Source organism: Struthio camelus, chromosome 19 (assembly GCF_040807025.1).
Source record: "Struthio camelus isolate bStrCam1 chromosome 19, bStrCam1.hap1, whole genome shotgun sequence".
Classification (NCBI taxonomy): Eukaryota; Metazoa; Chordata; class Aves; order Struthioniformes; family Struthionidae; genus Struthio; species Struthio camelus.
Window position 1 is genome coordinate 13,939,895 of NC_090960.1, and position 18,305 is coordinate 13,958,199.

The 18,305-nt window shown below is 44.0% G+C and overlaps 1 protein-coding gene across 1 annotated transcript in view; it reads right to left on the minus strand.

Annotated features, from left to right (window-relative positions):
* DNAH9 (dynein axonemal heavy chain 9) overlaps window positions 1-18,305 on the minus strand; it is a 224,317-nt gene that overhangs the window by 24,018 nt on the left and 181,994 nt on the right. Inside the window, exon 62 of the mRNA XM_068913909.1 lies at window positions 599-826. Coding sequence (XP_068770010.1) covers window positions 599-826 — 228 coding nt within the window. The remainder of the gene's footprint in view (window positions 1-598; window positions 827-18,305) is intronic.

The following is an 18,305-nucleotide window of genomic DNA, read 5'->3' on the forward strand; positions in this document are numbered from 1 at the left end:
TGGGCCAACAACACAATAGCCCACTAGCCTCCTCTGAAAAGTGATCTGGGACATGCCCATATCTTGGGAATAGCAGATCTGACTATCAGACCCCAGTTAAACAGAAGGGCAAGAAGGCAAGTCTTAACTCTCTTCTATTCTCCATGTCTTTGTGCGTTAGATGCAATACGTCAGTGTCCAACCCAAAAAGTAATGACACAGATACAGAAATCAAGTCAAAACATGCTAAAAGTCTCCCAAAGGCTTCATTCAGAAGTCTTATTTCTTAACAAAATAACCCTTACTAATAATCTGAAATTGATGAATAAAGCCCTAAGCCAGGCATAGGTCAGGTATCATGTGACGTCTTGGAAGAATGAAGCCATTCAGGATTACCTGAGTCCTTCCTTGGGAAAATCACCTCTTGGAAAGAGGAAAGAGGGCTAAACCCAGGGGCTGACGGAGCTAGAGGCTATACAATGCAAAGAGATATATACATTAGCTACCTGGCAGTGGCATCGTCCATAAACGTCACACTGCTTATACATATCCAGTGGCTCCAAGACAATCTGTCAGCCTGTGTGGTGATGCTAGCACTGAACGCCACTAGCACTCTTACCTGGTTGAAGTTGTCAAGGGCTTTATGCAGGTTAGCATGCATCCCAGTCGGTGCCTCATTGGTGATTTTGATGGAGTTCTCCAGGATGCCCTGGGGAATGATGTGGCTGTCGGGCAAGGGTGCTGGCTCTGCACTAAGGAAAACACGGAAACGCTGGTGGCTGCCCTCACTGTGCTGTTCGAGCTTCTTCTCCAGAGAACTCAGCCACTTGGCCACCAAGTGGATGTTCTGGTAAGGACAAAGAGGATAATGATTCATCAGTCACCCCCCAATTACACCTGCACTGAGCAGGCATCAAATCCATTGCACAAATAAATTAATGGTGCTATCAGTTGATACTTCCCCCAACAGTCCTTCCATGTAATTCACAACCCCAAATATCCTGGCACATCAAGTACATTTTAAAATTCAAAATAGTCAAGTTAAATAACCAGAAATTAAGGAAGCAGCTCTTGGATTGTTTGTGTTCTTGGGGCTGATCTCCTGTTTGCTACAGTAATGTATGGCTGATGATGTAACATTGTTTTCCCAGATTTGTCAAGCTCAAGTGAAAATGTTTGTTCATTTTTAACAGAATAAGAGTGAGGACCCTCGATATCAGTAAGCGAGAGATAGTAAGGAAAAAAAGTGAAGCAGGCAGTTTTACCAAGACTCCTTAACATGAAGTATTTGCTTACTCGTGCAACTGATTAGACATATCTGTCAGAATTATACAGATATGGTGAAATGGATGAAGATTTGCCTCAATTTCTTGGCTAGAGTGCTATATAGTGTTGTAGTCTCTGGGCAAGAAGACAGCTTTTCTTAGTTTAGGAAAAGAGCAGGTAACACAGAGCAGGGATTCATGGGCTAAAACTACTCTGATTTAAAAGTTAGTTGTGTAATCCAAGCTGGCTGTGTTAACAGGCACTCTGGAAGGTTATTTATCCCTTTCAAAGATAGGACAAGGAACTTGCTACCCTTAAATTAAAAGGAGCCACCAAAAAGATAAACTGCTTGCAGGTGGCAAGAAAATTACATAAAGGAATCATATTAGAGACTTAGAATAAATATATATCACCTATAAAAAGGACCAGAAAGGCACTGTCATGGTTAAATAGCAGACTAATGGAGACTATTAGGAGTGAAACGACATTCTTCAAAAAGTGGAAATTGTATCTACATGAGAAAAGTAGAAAAAAAACACAAAATCCATGCGTGCTAATGCCAAAAAAGATTTTAAGAAACAATCTTCTAAAGACCATAAAAACTAATAATAAAACCTATTCCAGAAGCCAAAAACCTACTAAAGAGGCTATAAAACTAAAAGATGATTGAGATGTACAGTGAATGCCCAAGAAAGGGAAGGCCATAACAAAGCAGTTCACTATTTGTCTGGGTATTCACTGTAGAGCTTGGGAAGGGTCTTACATTATAGCATGCCCCACAAGGGCAGATTCACAAAATTGCTTAGGTTGAAGGCACTTCTGGAGATCAGCTAGTCCAACCCTCTTGTTCAAGTAGGGTCACGTTGGGCAGGTTGCTCAGGACTAGGTCCAGTCAGGTGTTGAATATCTCCAAGAATGGAGACTCCACAACCTCTCTGGGCAACCTCTTCCAGTATTCAACAAGCCCACAGTAAAAAAAAAAAAAAAAAAAAAAAAAAAAAAACCACAAACCTTTCTCTTCAGTTTGAATGGAATTTCCTGTATTTCAGCTTGTGCCCATGGCCTCTTGGCCTGTCACTGGGCACCACTGAGAAGAGTTTGGCTCCAGCTCCTTTACTTCCCCCCATCATGAATTTATACACATGGATAGACCACTCTGAGCCATCTCCTCTTCAGGCTAAACAATCCCAGCTCTCTCAGTCTCTTTTTGTATGACAGATGCTCCAATCCCTTAATCATCAGAAAAAACTCTCTTAGATTTTTAGGACAAATTGATAAACTAACAGTAACAATTTACTAGAACCAGATGGTATCTACCCTAAAGAAACTCAAACATGGAAGTGCTGAATTACTGCTTGGTATGTAGTAGGCAAACTGATGGAAACTGTAATAAGCAACTGAATTAACACACAAACAGTGTGAATTAGAGTAAACTGGGAATCTAAAATCCTCACTCCAGTTTGGATTGTTAACAGGTGGACATCCAAATCTGAGCTTGCCACCATAAACTCCCTTTACAGTTACCGGGAAGGGATAGGCATCTCCCGAAGGCAGCTCACCAGACTTATTTTAGGTAAAAATCCTGTAATGTGGAATTGCCTCCATGCACTGTTTCTCAGTGTTTCTCAGCTTACACAGAACCAGATATTTAACTTTCAGACGGCAATATTTCTAAGTAAATATTTGATGAAATGGAAAGGAACCAGCATGTCTTTAGCCAAGAAAAGTTGCTTTAGCCAAGGGAAGTCTTACTTTATAAGTCTGCTGGAGTTTTAGAAAGAGTCAGTAAGGACATGGACAAGGGTAATGCTTTTCAAGCTGTGGACTTTGATTTGGGCAATGTTTTGACAAGTTCTGTCCTGAAAATTTCTTAAATAACCTAATCTATAGCAAGTAACAGGGAAGGTCTCGTAGGCTAACAACTAGTTAAAAGACAGGAAACAGAGGGTGAGAAGCTGCTATTGGAGTGTGAGCTGGTCATCATATTCAAAAATCACTTGAAAAAGCAAATGAATAGAGAGCTGACAAAATTACTCACAATACAAAGTAATTCCAGGTATTAAAAATAAATGGTAATACATGATGGTAAAGAACTGCAGAAGTATCCCATCATTCTAAGCAACTAGCTGTGTGAAATGGCAAAAGAAATTCAGTGTTGATAGATGCAAAGTAATGCACATAGATAAACAATCCTAGCTATATATATTAACAATGATGGGTACAGAATTAGCTATTACCACTCAGGGAAGAGATCTTGGAGCCCTTATGGTTATTCTCTGCAAACAACCATTCAATGCTTAGCAATGTTAAACTAATCAAATGTCAGCAAAGGAACAGAGAATAAAACTGGAAACATTATTATGCCACTCCATAAATACATAGTGTACCTTCATCTTGAATACAATATGCAGTTCTCATTTCTCCATCTCAAAAAGGCTATAGCTTCCATACAAGAAAACACTAAAGAGACATGGATTTGCCAATTTGGAGAGAGGAGCTTGGGGAGGAGGCAGGGAGAGAAGAATAAGAATGTAGGGAAATCAAATGAAAAGATTAGACTGCAAGTTTAGAATGAATAAGTGGAAGTACATTTTCATTAGATGCATAATTAAACTGTGGAACTCATTGTCTCAGGGTTTTGTGGAAGATGAGAGAATTATAGAATGCAGCTGAGCTTAGATTCACTATGAGAAACATCATTGCTTGCTTGCCCTGTTTATATACTCTTTTCCTCAGCATCTGGATCTGCCTTCTTACAGACAGGGTATTGGGCTAGACAGTTTTTTGGTCTGCCCCAGCACAGTGTTTTTATAGACTTATATCATACAAGAATGTCAAATGAGTTCCCCTATGAGAACACAAACTGTCTTTCTAGCTTTTATGCTGGAAGTTTTGAGTATCTCTAGAGCTACGGGGAGGTCACAGCCAGAACTGGAGAAGATGAACTGCTGCAGAAAAGGAAGTGCTGCGATACTTTAGGCAGGAGTTGGGACAGAGTGACCGCTGCTTTCAGAGACTATAAGGAATATTTGCAAACACTGGAGGGATGGGTCAGCATTCAGAAACGGCACATGAAGCAGGAAGGACCAGACAGTGATGCATCTATCCAGAGGTCCTGGGTTACCTTAGGAGAGAAGAAATTGAGAACTTAGTCACATCCAGAAACAGTGCCCTGCTACGCGCTAGTCACTGTCCTTCCACACTCGTCTCATCCTTGCAAAGTCCTGGGTGCAGTGCCACCTTTCACTTTTGTATAAAAGATCTTGTTAAAGATCAGCATTTACATTTGGTGTCTCAGCCATCCTTTTTTTTCACCCTACTTATGTATGTTGTTACCATGGCGGACACTGACTCTTGATAGTGACTGCAATGTATGTACACTCGACTTCTGACTCCACAGCTACAGCCATCCAGCCTTTACAACCCGTTCAACTAGTGGGCAGGCTTACCTGAGAGTAATTTACTTCTCAAGTATCACAAAGCAAAAGTCTATTATTGATTATTACTTTGGTACAAATCCGTTGCCTAACAATTGCTTTATGCCTCTGGAGCTGTATAATTTTCAAAGGTACTTATATTCCTATAGGTATAAAGGATTATGTGGAATCCATCAGACCAAACAGATACGTCTGAGCACAGATGTCTGCAGCTGAACTAGTCATCCCATCTCTTCTGAGAGTCGTGGAGAAGGTGGGCAAAGCAGATGTCTGCAATAAATCAGATAAGTCACTGCCTGAAAGTGCCTAGCTCTCTACCTTGCCTAGAAAAGGAGGCTGTGATGACCGCATCACATTGGTTTTAAAGTTCCCCCATTCAGTGGTGCTTCAGAAACATCCTAGTAGGGGAGATACATTGCTCTCACTGGTTTCAGGAACATCAGAAAAAAGACGAGCAAGTGTGCAGCTACATTTTTGAGACTAATGCCTTTTAAACATGTGCACTTAACTATTTCCAAATTTTATGTTCTGTAGGGTTGGTTACAAAGTGCACCGAGAACTCAGGAAAAGTACCTGTGCCACCTTGCCTAAGACGTCCACCTTTAAAATGCAAGTACCAACCTCTCTGCAACTTGGTAGCTTCAATTTTGCCCTCTTACGCACACATTTTATAGGCCTAGCTTTTTGCCCAAGGTCAAAAAAATTGCTAGGGGACTCCTGCCTGAGGTCAAGCATCAGTCTATGAGGAGAAAGCTGTTCTAGAAACGTGAGAAAAGAGAGTGAGTGTTGGGAGAGGCCATGAATACCTTGCACCCTGCAGCCCTGTTGCCTCAGATCTGATTCGCACGACCAGGAACAACATTTCTTGTTTAGAACTTCATAAAATCCGTCTCCTTCCCTGAAAGGATTTGGAATGTGCGTATATTAAGTTGAGCTTGGGGTGTGTGGGGGTAGACAAGTAGGAGATGCCTGAACAAAAGAATCATGTTATAAAGGGATCATGTTCTGGGGGGAAGTGGGAAGAGTCGTTCTGTTGTAAACTATAACTGTGAGAAGATCAACAGATAGCAATTATAACTGACCGTTAATGCACCAGTGCTTGCCTGACAGATTCAGGATTTCAAGAGACAAGGTAATCCCTAGGGTGCAGGCAATCAACTCACTCAAAAAGCACTAGTCCAATAATAAAACAGTAGTGGACAGAAACATATAACCAAAATGTTTCAAACAGCCACAGAGATTTGGTAGTTCAGGGAAACATCTCAATGTAATAACAAAAGAAAAATGGTGCATTAAATAATCAGTTATGTCTGATTAATCATAGTCTATGTACCTGACCATAAGTAATTTCATTTTTAATTAGTATTTTCTTCCTATGTCTGTTTTTGGGGTTTTAGATGGCTGAAAAATAACTGCTTTAACTTGTGCTGACATGACATCAATGTTCACTAATTGTCAACATCACTACCTTCTAACAGTCAACTCAGAATATTTCTAATCTAATGATAATCAAGTGCATTTATACATTATCCTTTCGTGATAGAAGGAAAGGAAAATAATATTTGCAGTGAAGTACAGGTTGACACTAAGAATTCATGGTTTGATCAAATGACATGTCTGCAAAAAACAGACATAAATAAGCATAAGGCTCAAACAAAGTAAGTTCTATATTAAAAGGACTGAGCTGCTGTGAAAAGGATTCACAGGTTTGAAGAAAGCTTTGCTTTGGAAGTAATTCTCAGCAGTTAGATAACACGACTTGACAGAACATGACTAATGACAACATATGTGGTCACAATAATTGAACGTTATGTCAATTATCAATAACGACATAACACAGACAACGCTACATTAGCACAAATCACATCTGAGCTATGTGTCGATCAAATAACCACCTTTATTTAAGTATGCCTGCTGATGATCTCATGGGTTACCTTTAGTTCTTCTACATGAGAAAGATGGGTCCTGTTCACCTTCCTATGACTCAGGGCTTAATACTTCCCCAAAAGTCTCTCCCTAAACCACACTGTAGAGTTTATGTTGCACCAGTTTTACATCCTCTTCATTCCATAAGACCCCCAGAAGATACATTTACCTGGGACAGAGAAACATAATTCATGGCTTGATTGTGTTTTTCTCAGCCAGATTTTGAGATCTATGAAAAAGCTGTTGGATAAGTGCATCTATACAGACATACAAGCTAGCAGTAAAAGACAATCCCCTAACACATCGGCTTTTTTACAGCTCCTGTCTTAGTCAAGGCTATGGGGAGACACGGACAACTGTCTCAAATTCACAGGCACATTACCTTATTTTATGAATGGAAAGATGGCCAGAGCCACGCAGGTGCGGCTATGGCCTGATAAAATCACAGAGCTGAAAGCAGGGTAAAAAAAAAAAAAAAGCTAAAATATATTTGCAGGCACACTGAGGGTTACCACAGTATCTTGTCCTGTGTTATTTCTCCACTTTGCATTATGGAGTACAAGTGAGCAAGAACAGGGTACCAGAGGATGAGGGTCTGTGGGAATGGCTGGGTTAGGGTGCATATGCAGGAACATGGGAGCACCAGAGGTTTTGTTTGGGAATTCACTTCCAAGCCCCTCTGTGCTTTTGTACTTCACAAGGTAGAACATATATCACAGGATGCAAGCGTTGCTATGGAAACCATCAAAAATAGCACCACATATAAACCAGCACACTTCACAATGCATTCCCTTTGCTAATAGCAACTGGAGACACTTCACTTTCCTGAGAGTGGCCTTCCTCCAGATTTATCACAGATCACCTCCTACAACAATGACAATTAGTTGGTTTTACAAGGTCTCAATCTCAATCTGTTATGACATGCTCTCAGAAAATAGTAACTGATTTTACAGTGAATCTGAGAGCCAGGCTTGACAATCCAGAGAGAGCTGCTGCATTCTAAAATCACTGTCTCACGGAGGGCTATAAAAAACAACGGGGGGAGGGGGGAGGGAGGGCATTGTGGGGAGTCTATTCCCTTGGCCATACCGACTCTCAAATGTGGTGCAAGGTTTCATCACATGAGAAGATGCCACACACTCAGCAACAGCTCGGCTCCATCCTTCCTCAGCCAGCCCTATGATCATGTGAATACCACCATAGGCAACTCAAAGACCTAAATCCATAAGCAAGCATAAACCCTCAACTTCAAAACTACCACCTCTTACTTATGCGTTTATGAGGTCAAGCTACATCCGAGCAACAAGCTGCCCTGGAACTATCTTGGCACAGAGAGAGGCAATCCCAGAAGCACCAGAAAAGGGTGCATCTTTAAGCGTGTGTGTTTGCCTAACTGTAAGAGGCCAGCTTGAGCTACGTGCAGCCAGTTGACCAAAGGTGCCCGACTTGGCAGGCAGCAAGGCGCACATCACAGTCACACCTTTGTGAGGTGGTTGGCAGTGGTTCCCTAAGTCTCTTTCAACCCTCAGTCCACGGGTCACAGTTGATAGGGAAGAACACATGCTAGGTCCTTCCAGAATCAGCATGATCTGAGCAGTTCCAGAAGCCCTTAACCTTTGCCACGCCGCTTCACCCACAGCCAGTGGGGAGGATTAGAGCACCTAAGAGTGAGTTCAGTTAATTTGCTGCCCTTCGGTCTCACCTCTGAACATGCTGTGCGTCCACTCCTCATGTCGCTGGGCCCTATGACGTTCCCCACCATCTTACTTGGGCTCGGCCAAACTAAATAGCTACGTGTCATCTGCACACACCATCACTTCTCTATTCTTCCACTGCTCTCCCCTCATCTACCCAGCCAGTCATTCCATCCTAGAAGGCTATCAGGTTGGTCAAGCATGATTTCCCTTTGGTGAATCCATGCTGACCACTCCCAGTCACCTTCTTGTCCTCCACATGCCTAGTGACGACCTCCAGGAGGAGCTGTTCCATCACCCTCTTAGTCACAGTGTTAGTAAAAAAATATGCAATGAAGAACACAATGGCACTACTCTTAGCTTTTTTCTTCAATCAATCGGAACTATCCATTTATTTCCACCCTTTGCAGAACGTGTCTCACTTGCAATTTATGGTGCGATTTCATGACTATATAGACACAGAAGCAGTTCTGATCTAGCTATAGATGTACTGGTAACACTGAGTCAAGCTAGCAGAGATATCAGAGGAAGCTACACACCTAACGAAGCATGCGGGATCTTGGCTGGGCCTGTACCAATGCAGTACTGCAGGCCTCTGATTGATTGTTTTTAACAGCAATGTTTGGAATGAAGCATAATTTATTTTGCACGTTCTTTTAGCACACACATGTGCTAAAAGCCTGCATGTTGATGAAAGTAAATGAAATGTGCCAGGGACAGTTCCTGGGGAAACTGGCTCAGAACAGCCTCGTTCTACATGACTGATCTGTTTTACCCTCCAAAACCCTCTGGGTCGTATGTGAGCTGTCTGTTGGCAGTGATGTTTGGCCTATAGTCAGTCCTGAACTGTCAAGGAGAGAGCCGGTCATCTTGGTCCAAAACCAGGACCAGGACCGGTGTTGACAATGAGACAGGACAGACAGTCAAAGTCCAGCACAAGGAATGTCTCCTGGCACCGTTTAACTGACAAGTACAGACATTGCCTCCGGATGACGACGGACAGGAGGGAAAACTTCAGGTGCAAAGACAAATAAGCAAAGAGAGTAAGTGGAGAATGATCAAGTGAATGGAGCATGATGGAGGGTCTAAAGAGAGGCTAGTAGGACCCAGGAGTGATGAAGGATCAGCTGGACTCAGCAGTCCATGGTCAGACACGAGAGGACATTCAGGGAAGAGATGGAGACAAATCTTTAACTCCCCTGAAGAGATGCCCTGAAACCATTTCTGCAATGGAAGCAGCTAGCCCGGGTCCCTGTTTGGCCTCTGTCAAGAATATATTTTTTCCTTCTGATCAAATTTGCCAGTAGAAGAATGGAGGATCATATGGATATGCTTGTATCTAGGCAGAACCTGGCACAATTTAAGGTTTGAGAAGGCATGTGAGTTTGCCTTTATCTCTCCTCCTGCCTTTCCAGTGCTTCAGCTTCTGCTTGAACTGTACAGTCCAGAGTTCAGCTCTGGACGTCAATCCAAGTTCAGCCATTAGTGGCATGTGAGACTGCAGGGATTTGCCAGGCCAGAGAGCAAACAAGCGTGAAGCGCAGAATTCCTGTCTTGATCTGGAGTCCCCAAAGTTTTAAAGACAATGTGGAAGCAATATGCCTGTGTTTCACTTTGTGCTCATTGCCTCTTGTCCTGTCACTGGGCACCACGGAGAAGAGACTGGCCTCATCCTCTCGACATCCCACCTTTAGATACTTGTGAACATTGATGAAATCACCTCTCAGTCTTCTCTTCTCCAGGCTCAACAGGCCCAGCTCTCGCAGCCTTTCTTCAGAGGTGAGGTGCTCCACTCCTCTAATCATCTTCGTAGCCCTCCGCTGGACTCTCTCCAGGAGTGCCATGTCTCTCTTGTCCTGGGGAGCGCAGAAGTGGACACAGTCCTCCAGGTGAGCCCTCTGGTGTGTACTAGCCTCTCCCCCCAGTTCAGTATCATCAGCAAACTTGCTGAGGGTGCCCTCTGTCCCTTCCTCCAGGCCATGGAGGAATACATTGGACAAGACTGGAGCCAGGACTGACCCCTGGGGGACACCGCTAGCCACAGGCCTCCAACTTGACTCTGCGCCATTCACCACAACCCTCGGAGCTCGGCCATCCAGCCAGTTCTCAGTCCACTATACACTGTCCACTCACCTAGCCCACACTTCCTGAGCTTACCTAGGAGGATGTGGTGGGAGACAGTGTCCAAAGCCTTGCTGAAGTCCAGGAAGACAACATCCACTGCTCTGCCCTCGTCTACCCAGCCAGTCATCCTGTCATAAAAGGCTATCAGGTAGGTCCAGCATGATTTCCCTTTGGTGAAGGCGTGCTGACTACTCCTGGTCACCTTCTTGTCCTCCAGATGCTTAGTGAAGACCTCCAGGAGGAGCTGTTCCATCACCTTTCCAGGGCTGGAGGTGAGGCTGAGAGGCCTGTAGTTCCCTGGCTCCTCCTTCTTGCCCTGTTTGAAGACTGGGGTGACATTGGCTTTCTTCCAGGCCTCAGGCACCTCTCCTGATCTCCAGGACCTTGCCAAGATGATGGAGAGTGGCCTAGTGATAACATCCGCCAGCTCCCTCAGTACTCACAGGTGCATCCCATCGGGGCCCATGGATTTGTGGATGTCAAGTCTGGACAAATGATCTCCAGCCCGATCCTCCTCGACCAAGGGAGAGTCTTCCTTTCTCCAGCCTTCCTCTCTTGTCCCCAGGGTCTGGAATTCCTGAGGACTGGCCTTAGCAGTGAAGACGGAAGCAAAGAAAGCATTCAGCAGCTCTGCCTTCTCTGTATCCTTTGTCACCAGGGCACCCGCCCCATTCAGCAGCGGGCCCACGTTTTCCCTAGTCTTCCTTTTGCTAGTGATGTACTTGAAGAACCCCTTCTTGTTGTCCTTGACATCCCTTGCCAGGTGTAATTCCAAATGGGCCTTAGCCTTCCTCGTCACATCCCTGCACGCTCTGACAACATCCCTGTATTCCTCCCGAGTGGCCTGTCCCCTTTTCCACATTCTGTACACTTCCTTCTTCTGTTGCCAGGAGTTCCTTGCTCATCCATGCAGGTCTCCTGCCTGCTTTGCTGGACTTCTTCCTCAGAGGGATGCACTGTTCTTGAGCTTGGAGGAGGTGATGCTTGAATATTAACCAGCTTTCTTGGACCCCTCTTCCTTCTGGGGCTCTACCCCATGAGATTCTCCTAAGCAGGTCCCTGAAGAGGCTAAAGTTAGCTCTCCTGAAGTGCAGGTTTGCGATCCTACTTATTGCCCTGCTCCCTCCTCGTAGGATCCTGAACTGCTCATAAAATCCTGAACTCCACCATCTCATGGTTGCTGCAGCCAAGGCTGTCCCCAACCTTCACAAATGCACACCAGAAGGCAATTGCTTTGATTATTCTCAAGAAATGGAAGAAAGTAAACTTGATTTCCAGGAAGACTCCTACTACAGTGTTGTTTCAACCCACCATAAGTTCTGCAGCTCTTAAGACAGAGGTTTCCCCGGTAGTTTTATGATTCAGCTGGATCTGCTGTAGTTATAAAGGCATTGCAAGTCCAGTAGAAACTTAACTCCTTCCCAGATCCAAATTTGGATTAATTGCTGGACTGTAAGTGGATATGCAATTTGAAAAGCTTGGCAATAGCTGTTGGAACTTGAGCAGCAGGGAAAAAAGCTGTCTGATATCCAATACGTTCTACATCAGAGTTTCTGTCCAAAAATCATGAACCAAAAGCTAGAGATGGAGAGGGTACTTTTTGTTTCACATGCCCCCTAGGAAGGAAAAGATACTCTGCCTGGAAGGAAAAGTAGTTTCTTCTTTACTGAAGCAGAGACTTACTGCCCAATCTGTGTGTGTGCCTGCCTAGAGAGGACAATGTATCTCATGGTGGAGAGCACATCTCTTTTGCTTGTAGGTAAGACTAGTTGTGAAGTACACAGAAAAAGGCTCCAGTGTGTTTAAGATGCAGTAAGTGCTCCATAAACATCTAGATTTCATATGGTTTTGGTCTGGATGTTCACTGTTATTCAATTCAGAACATGAATCTGGCTCAGCGAAGCAGCAACCTAGGAAAATCAAAGGATGCTCAAGAATTAAATTAACTTGTTCATGAAGTGAGGGAAGTGACTTTTTGGCTAATGGATGAAGATTACAATTAAATTGGGAATATCTAATGTCTGAACTCTTCCCTGCATCTGTTTATCCAGATTGACAGCTGTAAGCATGTAAACAGCTTTCACTTTTTCTGCCATTAGGCTGATGAACATTGCTTGGTGATTGTGATGGTCCCTGGGCTTAAAAAAAAGCTTTGGAGTATGGACAGAGAGGGAAACACAGCAGACAGTTCATGCTGTCACATAGCTCAGTACTCCTGCTATGCAAGGGTCTTTTCTTTCTATATAAAGGAAACTGTATGCATCAGAAAAGCTAACTTTGTGACTGCTTTGCAATGGGAAGGTGAAAGAGCACAAAATCACTGACTCACTGAGGTTGTAAAGGACCTCTGAAGATCATCTAGTCCAACCCTCTTGCTCAAACCAGGGTCACGTTGGGCAGGTTGCTCAGGACTAGGTCCAGTCAGGTGTTGAATATCTCCAAGAATGGAGACTCCACAACCTCTCTGGGCAACCTCTTCCAGTATTCAACAAGCCCACAGTGAAAAAAAAAAAAAAAAAAAAAACCCACAAACCTTTCTCTTCAGTTTGAATGGAATTTCCTGTATTTCAGCTTGTGCCCATGGCCTCTTGGCCTGTCACTGGGCACCACTGAGAAGAGTTTGGCTCCAGCTCCTTTACTTCCCCCCATCATGAATTTATACACATGGATAGACCACTCTGAGCCATCTCTTCTGCAGACCAAACAATCCCAGCTCTCTCAGCCTCTGCAGTTATGACAGATATTCCAGTCCTTTAATCATCTTTATGGCCCTTTGCTGGACTCACTCCTTCACCTCTACTCAGCACTGTGGGAGATCATATCTGCAGTCCAGCGTTGAGTAGAGGAGAAGGATGTCCTCCCTTGACCTCCAGGCAAGGTTCTTCCTAATGCAGCCCAGGATACTCTTGGCCTTCTTTGCTGCAGGGTGCACTGCTGGTTCATATCAAACTTGCTGTCCACTTGGACCACCAGGTCCTTTTCTGCAAAGCTGCTTTCCAGACAGTTGGCCCCCAGCTTGTACTGGTGCATGGGGTTATTCTTCCACAGATGCAGGACTTTGCACTTTCCTCTATTGAACTTCACAACACTCCTGTCAGCCCCTTTCTCCAGCCTGTCAAGCTCCCTCTGAATGCCAGCACAACCACGTAGTCTGTCAACCACTCTTCCCCGTACTGTATCATCTGCAAACTTGCTGTGGGTGCATTCAGTTCCATCATCCAGGTCATTAATGAAGGTGTTAAACAGTATCGGATGCAGTACTGACTCCCTCAGGCACACCACAAGTGAACGATCTCCAGCTGGACTTTGTGCTGCTGATCACAACCTTCTGAGCCTGGCTTTTCAGCTGGTTATCAATTCACCTCACTAATTATTTATCTAGCCCGTACTTCATCAGCTTGTCTATGAGGATGTTATGAGAGACTGTCAAAAGCCTTACTGAAGTTGAGATAAACAACATCCACTGCTGTCCCCTCATCCACCAAGCCAGTCATCTAATCACAGAAGGCTATAAGGTTGGTCAAACAGGATTTCCCTTTCATGAATCCATGGTAACTATTCCCAATCACTCTCTTGTCCCTCCTATGTTTGGAAATGGGTTCCAGGATTATTTGCTCCATCACCTTTTTAGGGATTATGGTGAGGGTTATTGGCCTGTAATTCCCTGGATTTTCCTTCCTGCCCATCTTGAAGACCAAAGTGATATTTACTTTCTTCCAGTCCTCAGCAACTTCCCCTTATCCTCATGACCTGTCAGAGATAATCAAGAGATACCTCGCAATGATGTTGTCCAGGTCCATCAGCTCTTGTGGGTGTATCCCATCAGGTCCCATAGACCTGGGTATGTGCAGTTTATTTAAATGTTCCCTACGCTGATCCTCTTCCACTTACCTGCGAGGGTAAGTCTTCCTTGCTCCAGCCTTTTCTACAGACCTCAGAGTCCTTGGACTGCTGAAGGTGAACCTTATCAGTACAGACCGAGATAAAGAAGGCATGGTGTACTTTGAACTTTTCCATGTCCTTTTTTCGTCAGGTCTCCTGCCCCATTCCGCAGTGGGCTATGTTTTCCCTAGTCTTTCTTTGGCTGCTGATATATAACTGTAGAAGCCTTTCTTGTTGCCCTTTATGTCCCTTGCCCAGATTCAACTCCACATGGACTTTGGCTTTCTTAACCCCATCCCTGCACACTTGGGCAGTGTCTCTATATTCCTCCCAGGTCACCTGGCCTGTGTCCTGCCTCTTGTATGCTTCCTTTTTACGTTTGAGTTGGGTCAGGAGCTCCTGGTTCATCCGTGCAGGCCTCATGCCATGCTTGCTTGACTTCCTGCATGTCTGGATGGACCACTCCTGAGCTTGGAGCAGGTGATCTTTGAAAATCACCCAGCTCTCCTAGACCCCCTCTATGGGATCCAGGTTGTTCTCCAGGATGTGCTCCTATGGCATTCTTCCACACAGCTCCCTGAACAGCCCAAAGGCTGCTTTCCTCAAGTCCAGGGCTGCAAACTTCCTATTTGCGTTGTTCCTTCCTCTTGGGATCCTGAAATCCACCACCTCCTGGTCACTGCAGCCAAGGCTGCAGCCAACCTTCACATCCCTGGCCCGGCCTTCCTTGTTTGTGTGTGTCCTCCTTGTCCAGTAGTGCACCTCTTATCATTGTCTCTTTGATCACCTGTGTGAGCCAGTTATCATCAGTGCACTGCAGAAACCTCCTGGACTGCATGTGCCCTGCTGTGCTGTCTGCCCAGCAGCTATCGGGGTAGTTAAAGGTCCCCATGAGGACCAAGACCCACAAACATGAGACGACTTCTGGTTGTCTGAAGAAGGCCACATATACTTCTTCTTCCTGATCCTGTGGTCTGTAGCACACCCTCACCACAAAGTCAATGGTGTTGGTCTGCCCCCTAATCCTAACATATATGCTCTCAACTGGCTCATCATCTCTCTCAGGCAGAGCTCTTTCACATAAAGAACTTCTCTCCCTCCTTGCTTTCCCAGCCTGTCCTTCCTAAAGAGCCTATATCCATTCATGGCAGCACTCCAGTCATTTGAGCCATGTCTCTGTGATCCCAATGAGATCATGCCCTGCAACTGCAGGCAGACCTCAAATTCTTCAGTGAAGCTAGATATGACCCCTATCAAGGCAAATAAGAAGGTGTGATAGGACATGCTATCTAGATGGATACCCTAGGCAAGAGATTTTTCTGTCCAAGCTTCAGGTGGAGTTAGCTGGTCATCTTGGCTTCCAGAACAGAAGCTCCTTCAGCAAGAATACTTCCTATGCAGGACAAGTATGTAAGGCAGATGATATGATTCATTCTGTAGGTGCCCGCAGCTATTGATAGGAACCCAGCTTACAACCTACAGTTATGATTTAAACAGTGTTTATTCTGCCCCTACCTTACTTAACGTTTGCACTGCTATCTCTCCTCTGAATTCCTACGTTAGCGTTATCTATTTTCTTTCATTTACAGAATCACACACTATGATGTTAAGTGTCTACAAAACCAGGACAGCAGGGAAAATAGGAAATAAGACATATAACAACCATGCCAAGACTCCACCCACAAAGCTGTTAAACATCATCTTAAAAACAGTTAGGGCTTTGCCACACCTCTGGGGAGGCTGTTCTAGGACTTTATTCCTCAGGCATCCAGAGAGCTTTCCACTTCCAGCCCATACCTGCTGTTTATGTGGCAGTATTGTCTTCTACCTTAAAAAGCCTTTCTTCCCTTTGCTATTAGTCCTGAGTACATGACCTTGTACTCTGCACTATTAAATTTCGTCCCATTTCTACTACTGCAGCCCTATAGGCTTCTGCAGCCTTCCTGTATCCCATTTCAATCTTCCTCTGTATCAATGCCACCTCTCCTAATAACATGTCAGTGCAAAGCCAGTAGCACATGCACATTTTTTGGGAGGCAAGGTCATTTCTTAAGACTGGCCTCATGACTGCTCTTCAGAAATTCTGCAAGCAACATTCAGCTTCTCCAGCTTCCCATTTCTGTGTGGCACTGCCTCTGTGGCTTTAATACAGTCCACATCAATTAGAGCTGCTGTATTTCCTCTAAAACTTCAGTTACCTTCACAATGGGAAGTATCAGTTGGATGGCATTATCTATCTTTAGTAAATTCCTGTTATGTTTAATCCCTTCACCTTCATATCTTTACTTATTTTGTTCTTCAAAATTTGTTCTGAAACTTTGCATACTATTGAATTTAGACTAATTAATTTACTCCAATACTTTTTCCCTGTTTTAAATACATATGCTAGAGAATATTGTTATTCTCTAATCAGATAGCACCCTCTGATTCAACAGATTCATTACAAAGGCTTGCAATGGACTTGCAGGTTCTTTTACTAGTACTTAAATATTCTGGAATACAGATTATCTGGCCATTTGAGTTGAGCACGTTAAGCTCTTTCTTTGATCTGATTTTTCTTCTACTTTTAATAAATCTTGTTTTCAAGAAGAGTATGTTTGTGTGCACGTTTCAAACAGCCAGCCTTCAAGGACAGTAAGTCTTTCAGCTTCTGAGGAGAGCTGGCACTGAGACTCTCACAGCCAAAATTCTCCAGGCAGGGACTGGAGAGTCACAACAAGCATGCTGTTGCAGAAATGGCACAGGCCTGTCTGCTGGGCTTAAAGGTTGACAGCAGGACTTATCTTCCACCCAGTTGCACCATGGAAGGTGAGAGATTACTCAGTTGTGCAGAGGGTTTTTACAAAAGATGGGAAGATCTTCACACCAGGAAGCCTCCTTAAAAAATCAGCTGCAGATACACAGTCTACCTCCTAGCAGTGATACCTGGCTGCCCCCTACCTCCAAGGTTACAGAACAAATCACAAGTGACGACCTGACAATTATCTCTACATCCCTTTTAAAATTGAATTCCATCCCTTGAAGTGAATGGAAAGCTATGGAGAGAACGGTGGTGCCTGGAGTGTGTGTGCAACTTCATGCATATGCAATACACTAAGGGCATACTGCACTGTGTTCCCCTGTTATCCTGTCCTAGGATAATGCCTCAATTAGGACCACTTTTCTAGCAGTCCATCCTCAAAGAGACAGCTGTGGAGGGGAGGAAATACAGAGGATCCAACAGGAGGCCCAAAATGTTGGGCCCTGGAAAGCCCCATCAGACCATGCTGCAGAACTTAGATGCTGAAATCACAAGGTAGTTTAAATAGTTGGGATTGCCACATTGCATGCTTCTACCAGGAGGTCGTGCTGCTGTAGCTGCTAGGTGTCCCTCACATATTTCAGGGAAATGCAAGAGAGAGAACAAGCTAAATAAATATTCAGTCCAACTGCCAATTCTCCTCCTGCTTGAATGTGCCTTGTGTGATTCCCCAGGATCTCCAGGTCTCTGCACTTAAACTGGTAAGAAATGCCCCTCCTAAGAATGCTCATATTGTGGCTCTGTATATCCATCTCACAGAAAAGTGCCTGTGTAAACAAACAGGGTGGGAAGTGATTTTCATTCAGAAAGTTCCTTTTTGCTCAGGGCAGAAGGAATATATATCATTTGGAAACTCTTGAAAAGGGAACCCATTTTCTCATTTAATGACCTTCAGACTATCTCACCGCTTGTGACATCATAGAACTTGCATTTCTCCAAACCTTATCAAAGAGATTCCCAAAAAAACTGTTTAAAATTTCTTCTGCTCTGGAAAATAGCATATTAATATGTGCATTCATTCGCATTTGTATTTTTTCTGCTGTGTTCCATGAATTTTTAGGGTGCCAAAGCAGAGAGATCCTATGTTTGAAAAAAACTGATATAAAAGCCACTTCCCGTTCTTATTTTATATCTCAGTTTGTTTCTTAGGGAAATGAAAACCATTTGAAGAGCAGTCCTTCATGTGTGATCCAATCA